This window comes from Conger conger, chromosome 18 (genome assembly GCF_963514075.1).
Source record: "Conger conger chromosome 18, fConCon1.1, whole genome shotgun sequence".
In the NCBI taxonomy this organism is placed as follows: Eukaryota; Metazoa; Chordata; class Actinopteri; order Anguilliformes; family Congridae; genus Conger; species Conger conger.
The window spans coordinates 31,716,982-31,737,068 of record NC_083777.1 but is presented as its reverse complement, the minus strand read 5'-3'; the positions used below and the strand labels follow the sequence as shown (position 1 = coordinate 31,737,068).

Below are 20,087 nucleotides of genomic sequence, written 5' to 3'. Positions count from 1 at the left end.
GGTTTTCTCTTTGTAGAGGTAGCGTGGGTCTCTGTGGGTGTCCTCCTGGTGGAGCTCCCTCTCTCTCAGAGCTGAAAAGAAGTGTGAAAGAGAGGCGTTAATCCCCAGAGAAAGCGTCTCTCTCTCTCTCTCTCTCTCTCTCTCTCGCTCTGATGCTCGGCTCATTCATACGATGCCGTCTCCTGCATCAGCGGGCTCTGTACCCAGCCATTACATAACCTCCCTCCTCCCTCCCTCCCTCCCTCCCTCCTCTCGTTTACGTAATGCCCCTCTCCACTCAGCTCCCTGGCGGAGGGGAAGAGAGTCGCGTGAAACACTGAGAATCCGCCACGGCCTCCAAGAGCCTGTATGAGAGAGAGAGAGAACAAGAGAGGGAGAGAGAGAACGAGAGAGAGAGAACGAGAGAGAGGGAGAGAGAGAAAACGAGAGAGGGAGAGAGAGAGAGAGCGAGCGATAGAGAACGAGAGAGAGAGAGAGCGATAGAGAACGAGAGAAACAGCGGGAAAGGGAGGGGGAGAAAGAAAGAGAAAAAAGAAAAAGATAGAGACGGAGAGGACAGACTAAATGTACTGTATGTGTTACATCTAAATAAGGCACATTGAATTGAATTCAGAGAGAGAGAGACAGAGAGAGAGAGAGAGAGCGAGACCAAGATGAGATGGATGTAGAGATGAGGAGATAAGGCAGAAGGAGAGAGAGAGAGAGAGAGAGAGGGCGCTCTGACCTGTGGCCATGTGTTAGATGTTGGAGAAGCAGGTGGAGGTGCGGCAGAAGGAGGTGCAGGAGCTCCAGGGCCAGGCCCAGGTGCTGAGCCAGGAGGGCCGGGACTCGGAGGAGGTGGACGGGCAGCGCAGGGGGGTGGAGAAGAGGTTCCAGGACCTGCTGGACCCCATGACCCAACGCAAGGGCCTCCTCATGGCCTCCAGGGAGATCCACCAGTTCAACAGAGACGTGGAGGACGAGATCGTGAGTGTGCCGTCCAACACACAGAGCTGCTCCCCTCTGAAGGAGAAGCATCTCCTCTTTCTGTTCCCTTTCTTCTCTCCTCTTCTGTCTCTTACTTCCCACCTCTCCCTGTCTCTCTCCCTCTCTGCCCCCCTCTCTCCCTCTCTCTATCCTTCTCTCCTCTCTTTCTCTCCTCCTCTCTCTCTCTCCCCCCCCCCTCTCTGCCCCCCTCTCTCCTCCTCTCTCTCTCTCTCTCTCTCTCTCGGGCCATGGTGAGGATCAGCAGGTGTTGTGATTTGGGGCGGGGTTGTTTTGGGTATCCTCCGTAGGGACAGCGGTGACCCCGTTTGCGCCTCCGCCCACTCCGCTTTCCGTTCCAGGAACATCGTTATTTCTGTAGGCGCGTCCCCGTTTCGCGGTGTCTGAAGCGCCCGTTTCCCCCGCGAAAGCTCTCCGCTGCGGTGCAAACTCACGTCTGTGAATAGCACTGATGAGTCTAAACAGACCACAGCTTTAAGCACACAGGACTGCCTTCTGCAGAAAACTCACAAAAACGCTTTACAGCAGGGATAATCACGGTCCTCCACGGTCCTCCAGATCTGCTGGTTTCCCGCCCTCCCTTTACCTGGGAGTCAGGTGTTAAGACAGTGTGGCCAATCAGTGGCACTAATTGTTAAGTTAATTACCTGGGAGAAAATAAAACCAGGGCTGGATTTGGATTTGGGGGCCAGAGTTGATGGTCCAGAGTAACAGAAGGGCAAAAGCAGGTCTGCACCCCCAAGTGCTGCTGAGGAAAGAGCTTAACCGTGTGTAGTTACGTGGTCCAGCGTAACAGAAGGGTGTGTGTATGTTCATTTGGCTGATTCATTGTGTTTGTTTCACAGCTCTGGGTTGAAGAGAGGATGCCACTGGCCACGTCCACAGACCACGGACACAACCTCCAAACCGTGCAGCTGCTCATCAAGAAGAACCAGGTGGGGAAAAAACAACCCAATTCTAGAAAAGACGTTCCTTCTGTAGTCATGGAAAATCGCTGTCTTTAAATCGTCAGGGAAAATTGGCAAAATAAGAAAATTAACCTCTTCAGAATTAAAAGATGCGACTCATTATCAAATCTTGCAATATCCATTAGCTTACATTCATGGCGAATGGAAAAGTGTGAACATCATGTACATCTTGAGCGCACGTCTGATCTGAGGGGAGGAGAAACATGCCGTATACCGCCCGTAAGTGACCAGTCCTCCACCGTCCCATCACCCCCCTCTCCAGACCCTGCAGAAGGAGATCCAGGGGCACCAGCCGCGACGGGACGACATCTTCGAGCGCAGCCAGAGCATCGTGCGGGACGACAGCCCGAGTGCGGACGGCATCCGGCAGCGCCTGGGCGACCTGCGGGCGCTGTGGCGCCTCCTGGTGGAGGAGGTGGAGAAGCGGCACGGCCGGCTGGAGGAGGCGCACCGCGCCCAGCAGTACTACTTCGACGCTGCGGAGGCCGAGGCCTGGATGAGCGAGCAGGAGCTCTACATGATGTCAGAGGAGAAGGCCAAGGTGCAGTATGGGATACTGGAGGGGCCACGGTGCATTGTGGGATACTGGAGGGAGCAGTCAATGTGTATTATGGGATACTGGAGGGGGCATGGTGCATTATGGGATACTGGAGGGGCCTGGGTGCAGTATGGGATACTGGAGGGGGCAAGGTGCAGTATGGGATACTGGAGGGAGGGGGCAAGGTGCATCATGGGATACTGGGGGAAGGGAGACCTTCGGTGGTGAAGGGGCTGTTGCATGGTGGGAAGTCTGATTGTGATAAGTGCCGCTGACCCCCCCCCCGCCCCCCCCCCCCAGGACGAGCAGAGCTCGGTGGCCATGCTGAAGAAGCACCAGATCGTGGAGCAGTCGGTGGAGGACTACGCCGAGGCCGTGCACCAGCTCTCCCAGACCAGCAGGGCCCTGGTGGGAGCCGGGCACCCCGAGAGGTGAGCCCCAAACCCCCCGAATCCTCCCAGATCCACCCCTGTCTGTACCACACCCCATACACACAGGAGAGGGTCAGACCCCATACACACAGGAGTGTTCAGACCCCATACACACAGGAGAGGGTCACACCCCATACACACAGGAGAGGGGTCAGACCCCATACACACAGGAGAGGGTCAGACCCCATACACACAGGAGAGGGGTCAGACCCCATACACAGAGGAGAGGGGTCAGACCCCATACACACAGGAGCGGGGTCATGCTCAAAAATGTAAAAATATTCCATCTGGCGAGGAGTAGAAATGAGGTCACCACGGCAGTGTGGGCTCTCTGGGCTGTGTGCAGGCGGTGAGCACCAGAGCAGAGCTCATGAAGCTGCTCATCTCCGCTCCGATTCCATCTGCCCGCGTCTCAGCACTCTATCTGAGGCTGGGAGAACAATGCGATGAAATTGATGGAAACATATATTTTTTTGAAGTCACATCCTCCAGAAAGCCCAAAAATGGGTGACCGGCCCAAGCTGCCAGTCTCTTAATTACATAATCTTGCTGCATCCTCTGCAGAATACTTGCGTAACGGCAGTTGATGGAAACGCACACTGATTCACATTTTTCGTAAATTGGCTGAACATTAGCGGAACATTTGGATGGAATGTTAGTGGCAGTGGCAGGTGGATGAGCTCTGGACCCTGAGCGTACCTGGCAGGGAGAGGTCTCAGGTAGATGAGCTCTGGACCCTGAGCGTACCTGGCAGGGAGAGGTCTCAGGTGGATGAGCTCTGGACCCTGAGCGTACCTGGCAGGGAGAGGTCTCAGGTAGATGAGCTCTGGACCCTGAGCGTACCTGGCAGGGAGAGGTCTCAGGTGGATGAGCTCTGGACCCTGAGCGTACCTGGCAGGGAGAGGTCTCAGGTGGATGAGCTCTGGACCCTGAGCGTACCTGGCAGGGAGAGGTCTCAGGTGGATGAGCTCTGGACCCTGAGCGTACCTGGCAGGGAGAGGTCTCAGGTAGATGAGCTCTGGACCCTGAGCGTACCTGAGCGTACCTGAGCGTACCTGAGCGTACCGGGCAGGGAGAGGTCTCAGGTAGATGGGCTGAAGGTGTCTCTCCCCCCAGTGAGCGGATCAGCATGCGGCAGTCGCAGGTGGATAAGCTGTACGCCGGGCTGAAGGACCTGTCGGAGGAGCGCAGGGGGAAGCTGGACGAGAGGTTCCGGCTCTTCCAGCTCAACCGCGAGGTGGACGACCTGGAGCAGTGGATCGCCGAGCGCGAGGTGGTGGCCGGATCCCACGAGCTGGGGCAGGACTACGAGCACGTCACGGTACGACATCATAATCATCATCATCATCACCATCATTATTAATGTCATCATCATCATCATCATCATCATCATCATTATTAATGTCATCATCATAAATATAACAATAACTACGAGCACGTCACGGTACGACTCATCATCATCATCATCATCATCATCATCATCACCATCATTACATTATTGGCATTTAGCAGACGTTCTTATCCAGAGCGACGTACAGTTGATTAGACTAAGCAGGAGACGATCCTCCCCTGGAGCAATGCAGGGTTAAGGGCCTTGCTCAAGGGCCCAACGGCTGTGCGGATCTTATTGTAGCTACACCGGGATTAGAACCACCGACCTTGCGTGTCCCAGTCATTTACCTTAACCACTACACTACAGTGATGTACCTTAACCACTATGCTATAGTCATGTACCTTAACCACTATGTTACAGGGTCATGTACCTTAACCACTACACTACAGTCATGTACCTTAACCACTTCACTACAGTCATGTACCTTAACCACTAAACTACAGTCATGCACCTTAACCACTACACTACAGTCATGCACCTTAACCACTACACTACAGTCATGTACTTTAACCACTACACTACAGGCCACCCCACATCATCATCACAGATATAACAGTAACTACGAGCATGTCTCAGTGCGACATCATGATCACTCTACCCCCTCCCCTCCCCCCAGATGCTGCAGGAGCGGTTCCGGGAGTTTGCGCGGGACACGGGGAACATCGGGCAGGAGCGGGTGGACGGGGTGAACCAGCTGGCGGACGAGCTGATAAACTCGGGCCACGCGGACGCAGCCACGGTGGCGGAGTGGAAGGACGGGCTGAACGAGGCCTGGGCCGACCTGCTGGAGCTCATCGACACGCGCACGCAGATCCTCGCCGCCTCCTACGAGCTGCACAAGTTCTACCACGACGCCAAGGAGATCCTGGGCCGCATCCTGGACAAGCACAAGAAGCTTCCGGAAGAGCTGGGCCGCGACCAGAACACAGTGGAGACGCTGCAGAGGATGCACACCACCTTCGAGCACGACATCCAGGCCCTGGGCACGCAGGTACGAGCCCCCACAATGCACCTCACCTTCACCAGCCCCCACAATGCACCTCATTCAGAGCTCCCACAATGCACCTCGCTTCAGAGCTCCCACAATGCACCTCACCTTCAGAGGCACACACCTGTGTGTGTAGTGTCAGAGGCACACACCTGTGTGCGTAGTATCAGAGATCAGAGGCACACACCTGTGTGTGTAGTATCAGAGGCACACACCTGTGTGTGTAGTATCAGAGGCACACACCTGTGTGTGTAGTATCAGAGGCACACACCTGTGTGTGTAGTATCAGAGGCACACACCTGTGTGTGTAATATCAGAGGCACACACCTGTGTGTGTAATATCAGAGGCACACACCTGTGTGTGTAATATCAGAGGCACACACCTGTGTGTGTAATATCAGAGGCACACACCTGTGTGTGTAATATCAGAGGTACACACCTGTGTGTGTAACATCACCTGTAATGTCCCCAGGTGCGGCAGCTCCAGGAGGACGCGGTGCGTCTGCAGTCGGCCTACGCCGGGGACAAGGCCGATGACATCCAGAAGCGGGAGGGCGAGGTGCTGGAGGCCTGGAAGGCCCTGCTGGAGGCCTGCGACGGGCGCAGGGTGCGGCTGCTCGACACCGGGGACAAGTTCCGCTTCTTCAGCCTGGTGCGCGACCTCATGCTCTGGATGGAGGACGTCATCCGCCTCATCGAGGCCCAGGAGAAGCCCAGGTACGAGGGGGGGTCAGGAGAAGCCCAGGTACGAGGGGGTGGGCAGGAGAAGCCCAGGTACGAGGGGGGGGTCAGGAGAAGCCCAGGTACGGGGGGGGGGGGGGGGGGAGTCCAGGTACGAGGGGGGGGAGAAGCCCAGGTACGAGGGGGGGGAGAAGCCCAGGTACGAGGGGGGGGAGAGGCCAGGTACGAGGGGGGCGAGGGAGGGTCATTTTAATGGTCTCATGGGCGGAAAAGTTTCAAATGACTAATTGATCCAGGTCTCGTTCCCCTTGTTAACAAATCCCGCAGAATGATTACTGAAAAGACCATAATGTAAATACTGCATTAAAAGCCCTTTCCTCTCCGGTCGTCCGTGAGACCCGAATCCTTCTCTGTCGTCTTTAAAAGCACCGAGACGCAAATCTGGGCCAAACCCCCCGAAATACCCTGCAGAGAGAAATCCAGGCCAAACCACACTCTGAGTCTGAGTCCCAGAGACCGCGGTTTTCTGCCCGTTTCACCGCCAGCCTCTCAGAGTGGTAAAATGTAGATGGTGAAGAGGAGGGGGCCAAGGACTGCGCACAGGACTATGGTCCGGAGTCAGCGAGGCTGCAGCTCCGTTAGCGCTGGGAGCCATTTTCTATTCACGTCGAGAGAAATCAAATGTAGATCACCGACCAGTCACAGGGCGTGTTTCTGTTGCGGTGGAAACGGTCTTCAGCAGTTCTCAGTCCTCTGAGAGTGAGTGTCGGCGGCCATTTTGGAATTGCAGCCAGCCTGAGAACATCGACTGTATCTCAGAACGCTGCGCGTGTGAACAGGGTCTCTCTGTTCCCTCGGTTAAGTAAATGGTCGGCATTTATATAGCGCCTTTATCCAAAGCGCTGTACAATTGATGCTTCTCATTCACCCATTCATATACACACTCACACACCGACGGCGATTGGCTGCCATGCAAGGCGCCGACCAGCTCGTCAGGAGCATTTGGGGGTTAGGTGACTTGCTCAGGGACACTTCGACACAGCCTGGGCGGGGAATCGAACCGGCAAGACGACTGCTCTTACTGCCTGAGCCATGTCGCCCCCATAAGTGTGGGTGTGGTCTGTGTACCTGATGCACTGAAAATGTCCTATATTTTAGGAAATAGTTCTCCAAATACTCCCGCATTATTTTCTGTTTTTGTTTTTCAAATCACTATTTTTGGATTTTGGATCTGTCAATGAAAGGAAACCAATTGGGAAACAAAGCAAACCAATTCGTGCACAACCTATAAATCTTTAAATAAATTCTGAAAGGAACAGTCAGACCGTGCGAGAAACAGAACGTCTGACTGGCCTTGTTGTTAATCCACTGTACTGAGTGCACGCACACCCTGCTGTGGGAAGTGCCATAAGTGTGATGTCCGTAACCTAGGAGAGCAGGTGACTTCCGCTTGATCAGAATCAGCCCTGGCTTTAACGCTGCAGTCTCAGCTGGGTCTGAGTGGAGCAGGCTGGTCTCTAGCTGGTCTCTGCCTCAGACTGAAAGCCTGATCGCTGTAATTCACTGTAATTAAATGGATCCGGTGAAGCCTCCTCCTCCGCTCCCCCTGACTGCTCTGGGGGGGAAGGGAGTAACGGAGATCCGGTTTTGAAGGCCACAATTATGGGTCTCGGTTTCCCCCCACCCCCCGGAGCCTGATTAATTACACTGTTAGAGGGGCCGGATAATGGGCCCTCAGCCCTGTGTCCACACCCCTGCCTGAGGAGAGAAAGACTGCTGTGTTTTTGGACACCAGGTCTGCTCCATGAGCACAGGGAGGGAGGGAGGGAGGGAGGGAGGCAGGGGCGTGGATTTGCTCAGGCATGTTGGTGTGACATCTCACCTGATGTGGCCAGAAAATATAACACAGAGCTAAATGCTACTCAGAGGGGGAAAAAAACTATTGCCATATATTTCAAATATATTACCATATATTGCAAATACATGGCAATATTTGTTGATGCTTCCTCAAATATATTACTAAGCCCTTATCGTACATTTCCAAATATACAAAAAGTGCTGTTTTTTAATATTTTTGTGCCACTTTTTCCTGTTTTGCATATATTGCTAAATACATTTCACATGTGTTTTTCTGTGTTGGCCGTCCTGCACGGCGCTAGCTGCTAACGTGCTAACGTGCTATCCTGTGCTGGCTACAGGGACGTGTCCTCGGTGGAGCTCCTGATGAATAACCACCAGGGCATCAAGGCCGAGATCGACGCACGCAACGACAGCTTCACCACCTGCATCGAGCTGGGCAAGGCGCTGTTGGCACGGAAACACTACGCATCGGAGGAGGTGCCTCACCCCCGCCGCGCTGTCACTCAACGTCCGCTCGACCAATCACACGGCTGCGGCCCACTGAATGTCATTTGTAATTAGCGGGATTTTTTCATCATAAATGGAGAACAGATCGGGCACACATATTTTACCAAGCAGGTTACACGTAGGGGTGAACTCCGTGCACATGCACTGAAAAAAGATCAAATATGTGACCATATATGAATACATGCTTATTTTTACGTATGAATTTTCACCCATTTTAATCTTCTTGCCACACATATGTACTTGTGTACCACTTCTGTCAAGCCCTGGTTATACAAATTAAATTATTATTTTATACTTAGTAATAGTATTTACTTGGTAATTACTTTGCTTAGTATTGTACTTTCAATAACCTTAACGAGTCCAGCTTGACCAATATGTATTGACATGACTGTGTTTATTTAGGCATTGTTGTTATTCTGATCACCTGACCCTCCCGCACAGATCAAAGAGAAGCTCCTGCAGCTCACAGACAAGAGGAAAGACATGATTGACAAGTGGGAGGACCGGTGGGAGTGGCTAAGACTGGGTAACCGTTTGATGTTGTTTGGAGCCCTTCCACTCATGGAAATGGTCACCATTTATATGTATATATATTTATACCAGAACAGCTAATAAGACCAATGACGTTACCTGAAGTTGTGTTCGTGAGGTGGTAAAGCCACACTGGAGCTTGAACAGAGAGTTTCTGACGGACCTTTCTGCAGGTCCCATATAGGGCCCTTGGGGCACCCCGGTCTGTGCTGTAACTGGGTCCTGAGGACAGTCGAGGTGTAGAATTTAGTGTAGAGTCCATTGTCACATGTCTGGCCCTCTTGCGTTCCCCTCCAGTTCTGGAGGTGCACCAGTTCTCGCGGGACGCGGGCGTGGCCGAGGCGTGGCTGCTGGGGCAGGAGCCGTACCTGTCGAGCCGGGAGATGGGCCAGAATGTGGACGAGGTGGAGAAGCTCATCAAGAGACACGAGGCCTTCGAGAAGTCCGCCGCCACCTGGGAGGAGAGGTTCTCCGCCCTGGAGCGGCTCACTACGGTGAGGAGGGGGGTCTGGAGCGGCTCACTACGGTGAGGAGGGGGGTCTGGGGCGGACACTACGGTGAGGAGGGGGGTCTGGAGCGGCTCACTGCGGTGAGGAGGGGGGTCTGGGGCGGACCACTGCGGTGAGGAGGGGGGGTCTGGAGCAGCTCACTGCGGTGAGGAGGCGGGGTCTGGAGCGGCTCACTACGGTGAGGAGGGGGGTCTGGGGCGGACCACTGCGGTGAGGAGGGGGGGTCTGGGGCGGACCACTGCGGTGAGGAGGGGGGGTCTGGAGCAGCTCACTGCGGTGAGGAGGGGGGTCTGGAGCGGACCACTACGGTGAGGAGGGGGGTCTGGAGCAGCTCACTACGGTGAGGAGGGGGGGTCTGGAGCGGCTCACTACGGTGAGGAGGGGGGTCTGGGGCGGACCACTGCGGTGAGGAGGGGGGTCTGGAGCAGCTCACTGCGGTGAGGAGGGGGGTCTGGGGCTGGAGGTGGGGTTAGTTTTGGGGCAGGAGGGGTAATGGGTGTGTGTTGGGGGTGATTGACGGGTGTGTGTTGGGGCAGTTGGAGTTGGGGGTAGTTTTGGGGGCAGGAGGGGTAACGGGTGTGTGTTGGGGCCGATGGAGTTGGAGGTGGGGGTAGTTTTGGGGGCAGGAGGGGTAACGGGTGTGTGTTGGGGGTGATTGACGGGTGTGTGTTGGGGGTGATTGACGGGTGTGTGTTGGGGCAGATGGAGCTGCTGGAGGTGCGGCGGGGGCAGGAGGAGGAGGAGCGCAAGCGTCTGGCTGCCGCCCCGACCGAGGCGCTTCCCACCTCCGATTCACAGTCGCCACAGCAACGGTAAGAGTCCCGCTGAGATAAACTGAAATGACGTAAAAACAATAATAATCAGTTATACTTATACATTTAAAGTGAGTGGCATTCTGGTGTGTTATATTATCAGAGAGCACTGGCTTTTGCTTCAGCCCAGCACCAACACACCTGAGGAACTAATCTGACCGGGCCGTCGTCTTCAGTCATGACTTTGATCAGTAGAATCAGGTGTTGTAGTGCGGGGCTGAAACAAAACCCTGCAAAACACTTCAGACCCCCCTGGTTCTGAAGTGCGTGTCCCAGGTCACTCACAGACTCACAGACAGACTCACAGACAGTACCTCCACCTCCTCTGAGTGCGTGTTCCCGTGTTGTCTCTCCACAGGGAGGGTGAGCAGATCTCCCAGAACGGCCTGCCCTCCGACCAGGACTCTCCCCGGGTTAGTTACCGATCCCGCGCCTACCCCAACTATTCCAGCTTCCAGAGCCGGCACGCCGCGCCCAAATAGAGTGGGAACGCCGGACTGGGACCCCCCCCCCCCCCAAGCCTTTACCCCGACCCCCCCCCCCCATCACCCTCCGGTCTGCAGCAGTTCAGACTGACTAGCCCTATTAGCCACCCCGCTACCCCACCTCAACTGCCCAATTCCTGTCCCTGCCCCTGTCCCAGTCCCTGCCCCTGCCCCTGCCCCTGTCCCGTTCCCTGTCCCTGCTGGTTAGTCCCAAAATAGGAAAAACTGCTTATTCATGCTTTTTTTTAAAAACAAATTTAGCATTATGTTTTTGTTTTTATTATTATAGCTTTGTGGTTTACGGTCTTGTTTGGTTAAAATACTTCAGCAGGGGCTGCAGTGTAGCCAGGGGCCCTGCCTGTGCCTTTGGGCCCCATGGAAAAGGTTGAACTGTACAAACTGCTTTGGTTTTACTCGAAAAATCTATTCTCTTGTTTAAGCCACAAGCTCGCAAATGCCCCTGTGCAGGTCACCAGAAACCTCACCAACTTGAAACAGTTGAAGCTGTTCAGGAAACCTGAAATGAGACATTTTTTTATTAAAACTCCAGAAAGCGAGCCAGCCCTATCAGAGGTACATCCTCACAGTTCTGTGTATGTGTCCACTGACGTAGAGATGGACATTCGATGAGCAGTGATTGGCTATTTCATGTATAGATGGACACAGTGTGAATAATGATTGGCTATTGAACCTTCAGTCTCTACCCCCCCCCCCCCCAGGTAAAAATACCTGTATCTCCATAAACCACTTCTTCTGCACCTGACTGATGTCTCTTTGCTCCTCTCTGCTCTCTGGCTGTGTCTTACAGAAATACAATCCGCTGCAAAACATTATAAATATATTATAAATATTGTTTTGGATTCAAATACTTTTCTATACTTTTACTGAGCTTGTCTGCTGTTTTGGAACCTATGAAATACTCTCCAGACCCCACCTTCTGGTCCTCTTGGGTGGCTCAGTTGCACCAGATCAATCAAGCACAAAAAAGGATTTAAATCAAAAACAATTATGTATTTGACACAGGCCTTACAGTATCTGATATTGCAATAATCTTTTCCAATATATTTTAGTTTTGCAATAATACTGAAAATGTATTTTATTTCAATATATCTGCAGCAAATTCTATTTTTGTCGCAATTTCTTTTGCTCTAGATTGTCAGAGGGCCTTTTGTAATTATATGAAATGCCTGCTCTTTGGAATAGCAGTTACTTAAATGAGAAAGAGCAGAAATCGAATGAAATCAAACTGCTGGTTCCCTCTGAGTCATTTTGAAAATCTGAGACAAGAAAAGGCTTCATCAGTTCAGTCGATGTGTTGGAGCTGAAGTGAAGTGCACACATTCTGAATGTCCCCATGGCCTCTGTCAGACATTCAAATCATTGTCCTTCCTTTCATTTCTGACTCTTGCCAAGAAAGTGTTTCCAGAAAAGATGTACTTTCCATTCTTTTTTGCCCGTCGCCTTCAGGTTCCTTCAGCATTCATGTCCATTATGTCCTTTTAATAGTTTTTTGTTGGCCCCTGATTGAATCTTCCTCTTCACCGTGATAGTGTGGCATGTCGGTCCGTCTGATTAACCCGTCACTTCCTGTCCCAATAAAGCCATTGCGGCGCTTTCTTCTTCCCCAGTGTTCGTCCAGCTGTTTTTGTTCTTCCCTGTTTTTGTTGTGTTGTTGTCCTTTGCAGGAATAAGCCCGTCAGCAGTCGCTGTGTTTGCATGTTGTCTGCATGGTGCCAATCACCCACGAGTAACGGATGTTTTGTGTTTTTATGTATTTTTATGTTTTTATGTCTTTATGTTTTTCCATTTCGTCAGTGTGATTAACCTCTTTAGATAATCGGGTTGAACAGGGTTATACAGGGTGAGTTCTTATTTAGCATCAGCCTCCTATGTAACAGCATATATTGTCCTTGTGCCTTTTGGAGCAGATTGTATGCGTCACACCTATTTCTGAAAGTTATATTGTCGCAGGGACCGTGTAAACCTTTGGGAAACTGCACTCTAATTCTATATTACTGTGCTATAGTGACCCTGCCACCATTGTTTTTAAATTTTATTTTCTTGAGTGTTGTTGTGGAGATGTACAGCATAACACATCCAACAGGAGATGGGATGTCTAGAATATAGGTATGATATATATATTTATTATCATATTATTTACCGTCAAATGGATTTTACGGGTGCCGTTCAGCAGTTTTCATTATTTCACACCAGTGATGTGCAAAGGCTGTATTTTAAAATGTGGGCACTATTTAACGAGATTTCTCCTTTACTTAGAAACAAGCATCTTTAACTTTGACTGAGAAAATAAGATAATTATTTTCTCCACAAATGCATCATGGCCAATGGATTTTGATCATTCTATTTCTATTTAACTTCCTTTTTTTTATTTTTTATTGAATCCATCTCTGAGTTATGTTGTTGACAGTCACTGATAAATTCACAGCCTCAGTGTTAAGAGTGGAAAGGCTATATTAATTCTCATAAAACAGTATTTCCACTAGGCAACTTCTGTATGCATAAAATATGTTGATGCCATCACTTAGTTATGCTCTATTTTGTAAACGTGGTGGCCACAGTGCCAGATGGGTCAGTGAATATGAAGTGACCAAGGCAGGTGCTCTGACCTTTGAACTTTGGGGTGGCTGAGCCCGTGAAGCAGACACGTGATCAGAGACAGAAGTTTCACCAGCGGCCATCTTCCGCACAGATCTCTATGGGCTCGTATCCATGGAGACACACGTGTGATTGGCGGTGTAAGGGCTCTGTGCGATTTGCCCGAATGCTGCTTTCCCTGGGGGGAGGGGCTTAAGGAAAGGGAGTAATAGTGATGGAAACAGGGTATCCCAGGACCCCTGGACTCTTACCTATGCAACGAGGATGACAGTCCTTAAAGTTCATGGAGGCGTGGCTTTGGAAGAAAGTCTTCTGTTCCGACCAATGAGCTGGCTAGCCAAGAAGCCTGAGAGCAACGCAGTCCACAAAGCACGGGATTGGCCCAGCCCTCGATGGCTCTGTGCACTGGGGTAACTAGCTGTGACGGACTGGAGTGGCTTTGGTGTGGAAATCCTTTAACAGACAGATTGCTTTCTCTTGCCTTTTCCAGTAATGACATGTAGGACAATAATGATTCACTCGTTTTTCACGACAAGCAATTCTCTTAATTGTTTGGGGGGTTTTTTGACGACTCTACCCTTTGCTGGCTTTTTCCTCTACTACGTGCACAAGATTCACATCTTGGGATGGCAATGGTGTGTGCTGGTGTGTTGACCTCTAATTGTGTGTGGACGCCATTTTGAATCTTACCCTCCTCCTCCTCCTCCTCCTCCCCTGGACAGCTGTCCTCCCCCTGCTCTCTAATCAGTGCCCAATCAGAGCATTGGTGGATCTGCCCCGTCCCCCTTTCACGAGAAATAACCGCCATCGTGACTTGCAGGAGCTTTCTAACGCCATTGCAGGGCAGGCTGGTTATGGTGTAGCCACCCACCAACGACAGCCCAAAATGGCTGCCCAATGGGGCTCCTTGAGCTTTGCACTCTGTCATAAGTGTGGGCGGAGACTCCGAGCCTTTGCAATGGTGTGAAACTCCGCGCCCCTTAGGCCTGTTACATACTCTACGCAAGGAACGCAAACGCCAGCCTCCTCACATACGCACGCACTCTGCTTAAATACCACAGGCTTCTTCTTGTCCGCATCTGAGGCTATACACTGCCGATCCACAAGGTGGCAGCATAGGCTAATCTGCCTGGACTGAGTAACTTTGGAGTGGGGGAAAAAAAACGATCACTTTGTTTGTAGTTGCTCTGTGAATGTGTACTTCCTGATTACGTTTACCGCTTCTAAGCGAGTAAAAGCTTCTAAAGCTGGGATTGCAGCGCACGTATATATGCACTGCACGGACGGGAGGAACAGCCCTCGTGCTGCTTGTTGTGCGCTCTCCTGCGTAGAGTATGTAACAGGTCTTCATCTCTCTCCTCTCCTCTCCTCTCCTCTCCTCTGGAGCGTGTCGGTTGGGCAGCTGAGGAGCGCTGTGTGGCCCGGTGGATCCTCTGGCTCCGGGCCGCTCCGCAGTTCTGCCCGTGTGGTTCTGCGGTCTCGCGGGAACGGGCGTAATTGTTAAATGGACCACAGATTTAACAATTAGAGGCTGCTGTAATGGCATGAGGCGAGTTCAGGGTCCCGGGAGGGCGATGGCGCCCTCTCCTGGCAGCGCTTGGCCAGCCCAGTCACACAGTGCTGCACTTCAGAGATATTCATTTCGCCAGTAGATGGTAGTACTTTATTAGATGGGCAGGCTAAAGGGGCGCGTTACAACTGCAGAGCAAGTGCAGGTGGTGTTATTTAGCACGTACCCACCTCCGCAATAAACACACGTTAGAACTGAGATGGACTCACTGTCTTTTCACCCTTTAAAGGGGCAGTTCACCCAGAAACGAAATTAAGGGTTCCAATCACCCAGAGTACTATCTATCCATCCAGATTGTTTTGCAGAGATTTTATGAGTTTTTTAGATAATATCCTGTGATTGAAAAACTCTCAGCTTTAACTCTCATCATCCCCTTTAGACATTCATGACTATATTTGGTGTGAAGATACATATATTTTTTTAATTATCTCCTTTTTGCACAAAAATGTTTCTACACAGCCTCTGACGCCGGCGTGCATGAAGCCCTGCCCCAGTGCATTGTGGGTGGAGTGTTGGGGGGCGTGGGGGGGGGGGTGATCAGACGGGCGTGGGGGGGGGGGTCCTCAGACGGGCGTGTCCGGGGTGTGACGGCGCCCCTCTCTCCCGCAGGAGGCCGTGGACGGCGTGGAGATCGTGAACGGCGTGGCGGAGCGAAGCTCCAAGGACCCCAGCCCCTCCCCCTCCCCCACCGGCGAGCGCAAGGGCAAGCTGGCCGCCACGCTGCCCGCCAAGGCCCCGGAGTCCCCCGCCACGCAGATCGAAGGCCTGCTGCACCGCAAGCACGAGTGGGAGGGGCCCAACAAGAAGGCCTCCAACCGGTACGCTGAGAGACCCTTTCATCATCGTAATCACCATTCGCTTTTTAGCTGACACTCGCAGTTTAAGTGACTAACAGTTTATTAGACTAAGCAGGGGACGAGCAATGTGGGGTTAAGGGCCTTGCTCAAGGGCCCAACAGCTGTGCGGAGCTTGTTGTGTTGGTGGTCCTAGACTGAGGCTTGGACTACCAACATTCTGGGTCCCAGTCATGTACAGTCATGGCTGGCTGTCCCATCCCTGTTTAGCGTACATGAGCTGTGTACTCAGGCCACTCCAGCCTACTAGCATCACACTGCTGAACAAACTGGAACCTTTAGTGTGTGTGAGGTGAACCTGATTATATTATAATATTATTATATGTAGAGGAGGTTAATCTTATGCTGTGTGTTGGGGGCCTTGTTGTTGTTGTTGTTGTTGTTGTTGTTGATTGTATGGTGGGTATGAGGTGATTGCCATTTGGCACCAGGTGAATTTCCAACGGGGCAATAACCTGGCCAAGCAGCCAGTCCCACGCAGGTGTTTTCGGTGACCTGGCTACTGTGTGTTCCAGGTCCTGGCACAGCGTATACTGTGTGATAAACAACCGAGAGATGGGCTTTTACAAAGACAGCAAGAGCGCCGGCCAGGGCATCCCCTACCACAACCAGGTCCCAGTCAGCCTGAAGGACGCTGTGTGTGAGGTCGCCCTCGACTACAAGAAGAAGAAGCACGTCTTCAAGCTGAGGCAAGACCCTGCAGAGACACACACACTCACACACTCGCTGTCTCTCTCTCTCACACGCACTCTTTCTCTCACACACACACACACACACACACACACACACACTCGCTGTCTCTCTCTCACACGCACTCACACCCACTCTCTCACACACACACACACACACACACACAAACACCACACTCACACCCACTCTTTCTCACACACACACACACACACACACACACACACACACACACACTCACTCACACACTCGCTGTCTCTCTCTCACACACACACACACACACACACACACTCTCACACACACACACACACACACACACACACATGTGCACATACCCACTCGCACATGCACTGAAATGGTACAGGGGGGAAAGTTGAATAAAAATGTGATATTTTCATTTTTACAGACTTACCGATGGGAATGAATATCTCTTCCAAGCCAAAGATGAAGTAAGTGGCCAGCTTGTTTGTCTTTTGAACACTTATTTCGGTTATCCACGGTTTCATAAGTCTGAACCATAACAATATTAAAGAACGTGCAGCGTACTGGATGTTCCTCCAGGTCGTGCCACACTCTTTGAGGCGTTAGATCTGCCTGTAGGGTCAGGGGAGAGGGGGGATGAGCTGTGTATAATGACCTGGAGCTTCTGTTGGGGGCTATTGAAGACAAAATGGTGTCTCTGCTGAAATGCTCTTCTAGAGGGGTTTGGAGATGTTAAGGTCGGCTGCAGAAGGTGACATCACTCTGAGAGGGCCAATAAGACCATGATCAGTTCCTGTAGCTGGGAACATTAGCAGGGTTCGGTCGTTGGCGCAGTGGGCCACTGCACTGCGTGCTTTTTGACTGATTCCCTCAGTGAGCAGATTCAGAAACGCAGAGACGTGGTTTCTCATAAAGCGCAGATGGCAGCTGTCGCAGAGTGCCTGTGGGCTCTCATTAAGATAAGTTACTCTTTATCTAATTCGATTTCGAGGCATGGTTGTGAGTTAGCAGTTACTTATCGCGTGAGTCTGCTGTCGAGGGCTTCACTTTTCTACACTGATAGATTCTCAGGATGTACAGCATGTAAGGAAGTCACATAATTGATGCCAGTCAGCAAAAATCATTATGTGATGATTTTCCAAAAATCTGTGACATGACACCGGTCTCAGTACCAATTCTGTGAGAGCTACACCTCACTGCAGTGTGTGCACACGGCATTTTACAGAACCGGGGAACAGCTCTTTTCAGTCTCATGGATTAAGCAGATCGCCAAGTGCTAAAGAGAGTGGAGTTCTCGCTAGCCTACGTGTTTAAGTGAAAATAAAAGGCTTGACGAGATTAATCTCACGCTCTGCAGGAGGAGATGATGATGTGGATCCAGGACATTTCAGGCGCCGGGACCTCAGAGAGGTCAGAGGTCACCCCCAGCGGGCAGAGCACCCCGGCGTCCAGCCGCGCCCAAACCCTGCCAGCAGGGGTCACTCTCGCGGCCGAGTCCAGCCCGGGGAAACGGGACAAGGACAAGGAGAAGGAGAAGGAGAAAGAGAAACGCTTCAGCCTCTTCAGCAAGAAGAAGTAATAAACAGGCCCCTCCCCCCCGCCTGGGTGTGGCCACTTCTTCAGCCAATGAAATTCCAGCATGCAAGCTCAGAACCAATACACCACACTCTGTGCCTAATGTTACTCCAATTGGTTTAAAGAAGTAAATTAGGGCTTTTTAAAAAGAAAATGTACACACATTTAAAAATGTAAAGGAGAAAAAATAATATTTAAAGCTAGGGTGTGTGAGATGCTTTGGGCAGCTTCCATCTTAAATATGAAATGAATACATGAATACATAAATACAAAACTCATAAACAGGACCAGAGGTAGGGTCATCTTTTTAATTTCCTGTTTGACTTTCCCATTTCTATTCTATTTCTTTTCCATTTTCTTTTTTTTTTTCTCTCTTTCTTTTGTAATTGTCTGTAGTTATAGGGTCTGGATATTTAAACATTTCCTCAATTTTGTGAGGCTGTCTTGGAAAGACGACTTGCATCCTTTTCTGCTGTTGGAAGGAGCTGTGCAGCGGTGCTTAGAAACCATTCCACACATACTGACCTGTACACCTGCAGTTACACGACACCTGGTGAACTCCACGCACTAAAACCTTACTCCCATTATCGGCTTCCATAAGGTATACGGTCTTTGCTAATATTTAGTATAAACATGCATTCATCTGGATACAAATCAATAATAATCCGGCGTCAGCTACTAACACGCGCTGGTGCTTTTTAACAGTGATTGTGACCAGTAAGAATGTTGGATCATTATGAAGGACTTAAAATACTGAAGACATTTTGAATCTGTAATTTTACAGCGAAAAACTCCTTTTATTTGTTGGGTTGTTTTTGGTTCTGTTGTTGTTCTTGAGTTGCATTATAATGTACGTTTCAGGTTATTCTAGTACAGATTATAAAATAACTAGATGTATTATAAACACTTAAAAAAAGCATTGTTGTTAAGTGAAAAAAGTGGAAACAAAAAGCATTTACTGGAAAAAAAAGTAATGTTACTCAAAAATCGGTTGCTTGCTTGTTGGCTACAGCGCTGCGTGTTATGATTTTTTGCTACATTTTCTCGCTATTTGATACATAGTGTGCATTTCTGTCACTGTAACTATTGTAATGAACATTTTCATCTTACTGCACAATCAGAAACGACATTATAGGACTGAGCTCCGTTGTGAAGGTGGGCCTCTGGCCTAGTGCTCCACTGAGACCAGTCAGGTCTGGAGCTGCACCTGTAGAATTTTACCCTCTGTTAAATATGTGCAAAGTCATTAAAATGCTTTTAAAATTACTCTCCTGACCATGTCTTTATTGAACATTTTACTGTCTTTCTCACAATTCTCACACTTTGAAAGAGCATATCATAATGGCCGCTAAAGTGTCCTGCCAATCTACTCCACACAGCGACCACTCAGCGAGACAATACAGGTGCGAGACAATGGCCCTTGTCCTTATCTTTGTTGTACAGGTAGCAGTTGAAATTGTACTTCCCTCTAGGGTCTTTCAGCGAACTTATCCCTGGTTATGGGTATGCACTTTGTTGTACGTCGCTCTGGATAAGAGCGTCTGCCAAATGCCAATAATGTAATGTAATGTAATGTAATGATATCTTTGCGGAATGAATCTTTTGCGAGGTCACAGCGTCCGTTTATCGCACTCCTCCCCCTCCTGACTCAGAGTTGCTTTGTTTGCATAAATATGTGCAGCCAGTGCTGCTCCTCCTTCTGTTTCACTGAGACTAAGACCCTTTAAGACCCCCACTGCAGTGTCATGCACCTGAGTCAATGAAGTCTGCCAGGCACATTTAGACCCTTCTCACAGGAGGAAAGTGCTCCTGCTAATTGCTCATTTTTCTCTGCAATTTACGTACTGCAACAATTTACCTCCTTGGGAATCCAAGCGTACCTATAATTATGTTCATCACAAATTATATTTTCATGCAAATATTTATGAGGTGTGTATATATATATATATATATATAAAAACTGCTTATAAAAAACTGAACAAATAAATGAAATAAATTTTTATTTTATTTTATTTTATTTTTTATTTTTTTATTTTTTCAGTTTTTGTACTGGGCAACATTCTGAGCAGATTTATTTGCCCAAAACAGCAGCGACACCGAGTGGGGTTCAGTTTCC

At 50.4% G+C, this 20,087-nt stretch overlaps 1 protein-coding gene across 6 annotated transcripts in view; it reads left to right on the top strand.

Annotated features, from left to right (window-relative positions):
- LOC133118710 (spectrin beta chain, non-erythrocytic 1-like) overlaps positions 1-19,237 on the top strand; it is a 106,883-nt gene extending 87,646 nt beyond the window's left edge. For all 6 annotated transcript variants that reach the window (XM_061228875.1, XM_061228870.1, XM_061228871.1 and 3 more), the window contains 16 exons: positions 742-966; positions 1,830-1,919; positions 2,215-2,493; positions 2,791-2,921; positions 4,038-4,242; positions 4,931-5,305; positions 5,775-6,019; positions 8,182-8,320; positions 8,792-8,876; positions 9,179-9,375; positions 10,093-10,202; positions 10,561-10,615; positions 15,483-15,691; positions 16,243-16,416; positions 16,821-16,863; positions 17,754-19,237. In XM_061228875.1, coding sequence (XP_061084859.1) covers positions 742-966; positions 1,830-1,919; positions 2,215-2,493; positions 2,791-2,921; positions 4,038-4,242; positions 4,931-5,305; positions 5,775-6,019; positions 8,182-8,320; positions 8,792-8,876; positions 9,179-9,375; positions 10,093-10,202; positions 10,561-10,615; positions 15,483-15,691; positions 16,243-16,416; positions 16,821-16,863; positions 17,754-17,975 — 2,784 coding nt within the window. In that variant the 3' untranslated portion in view covers positions 17,976-19,237. The remainder of the gene's footprint in view (positions 1-741; positions 967-1,829; positions 1,920-2,214; positions 2,494-2,790; positions 2,922-4,037; positions 4,243-4,930; positions 5,306-5,774; positions 6,020-8,181; positions 8,321-8,791; positions 8,877-9,178; positions 9,376-10,092; positions 10,203-10,560; positions 10,616-15,482; positions 15,692-16,242; positions 16,417-16,820; positions 16,864-17,753) is intronic.
- Positions 19,238-20,087: the final 850 nt, after the last annotated feature.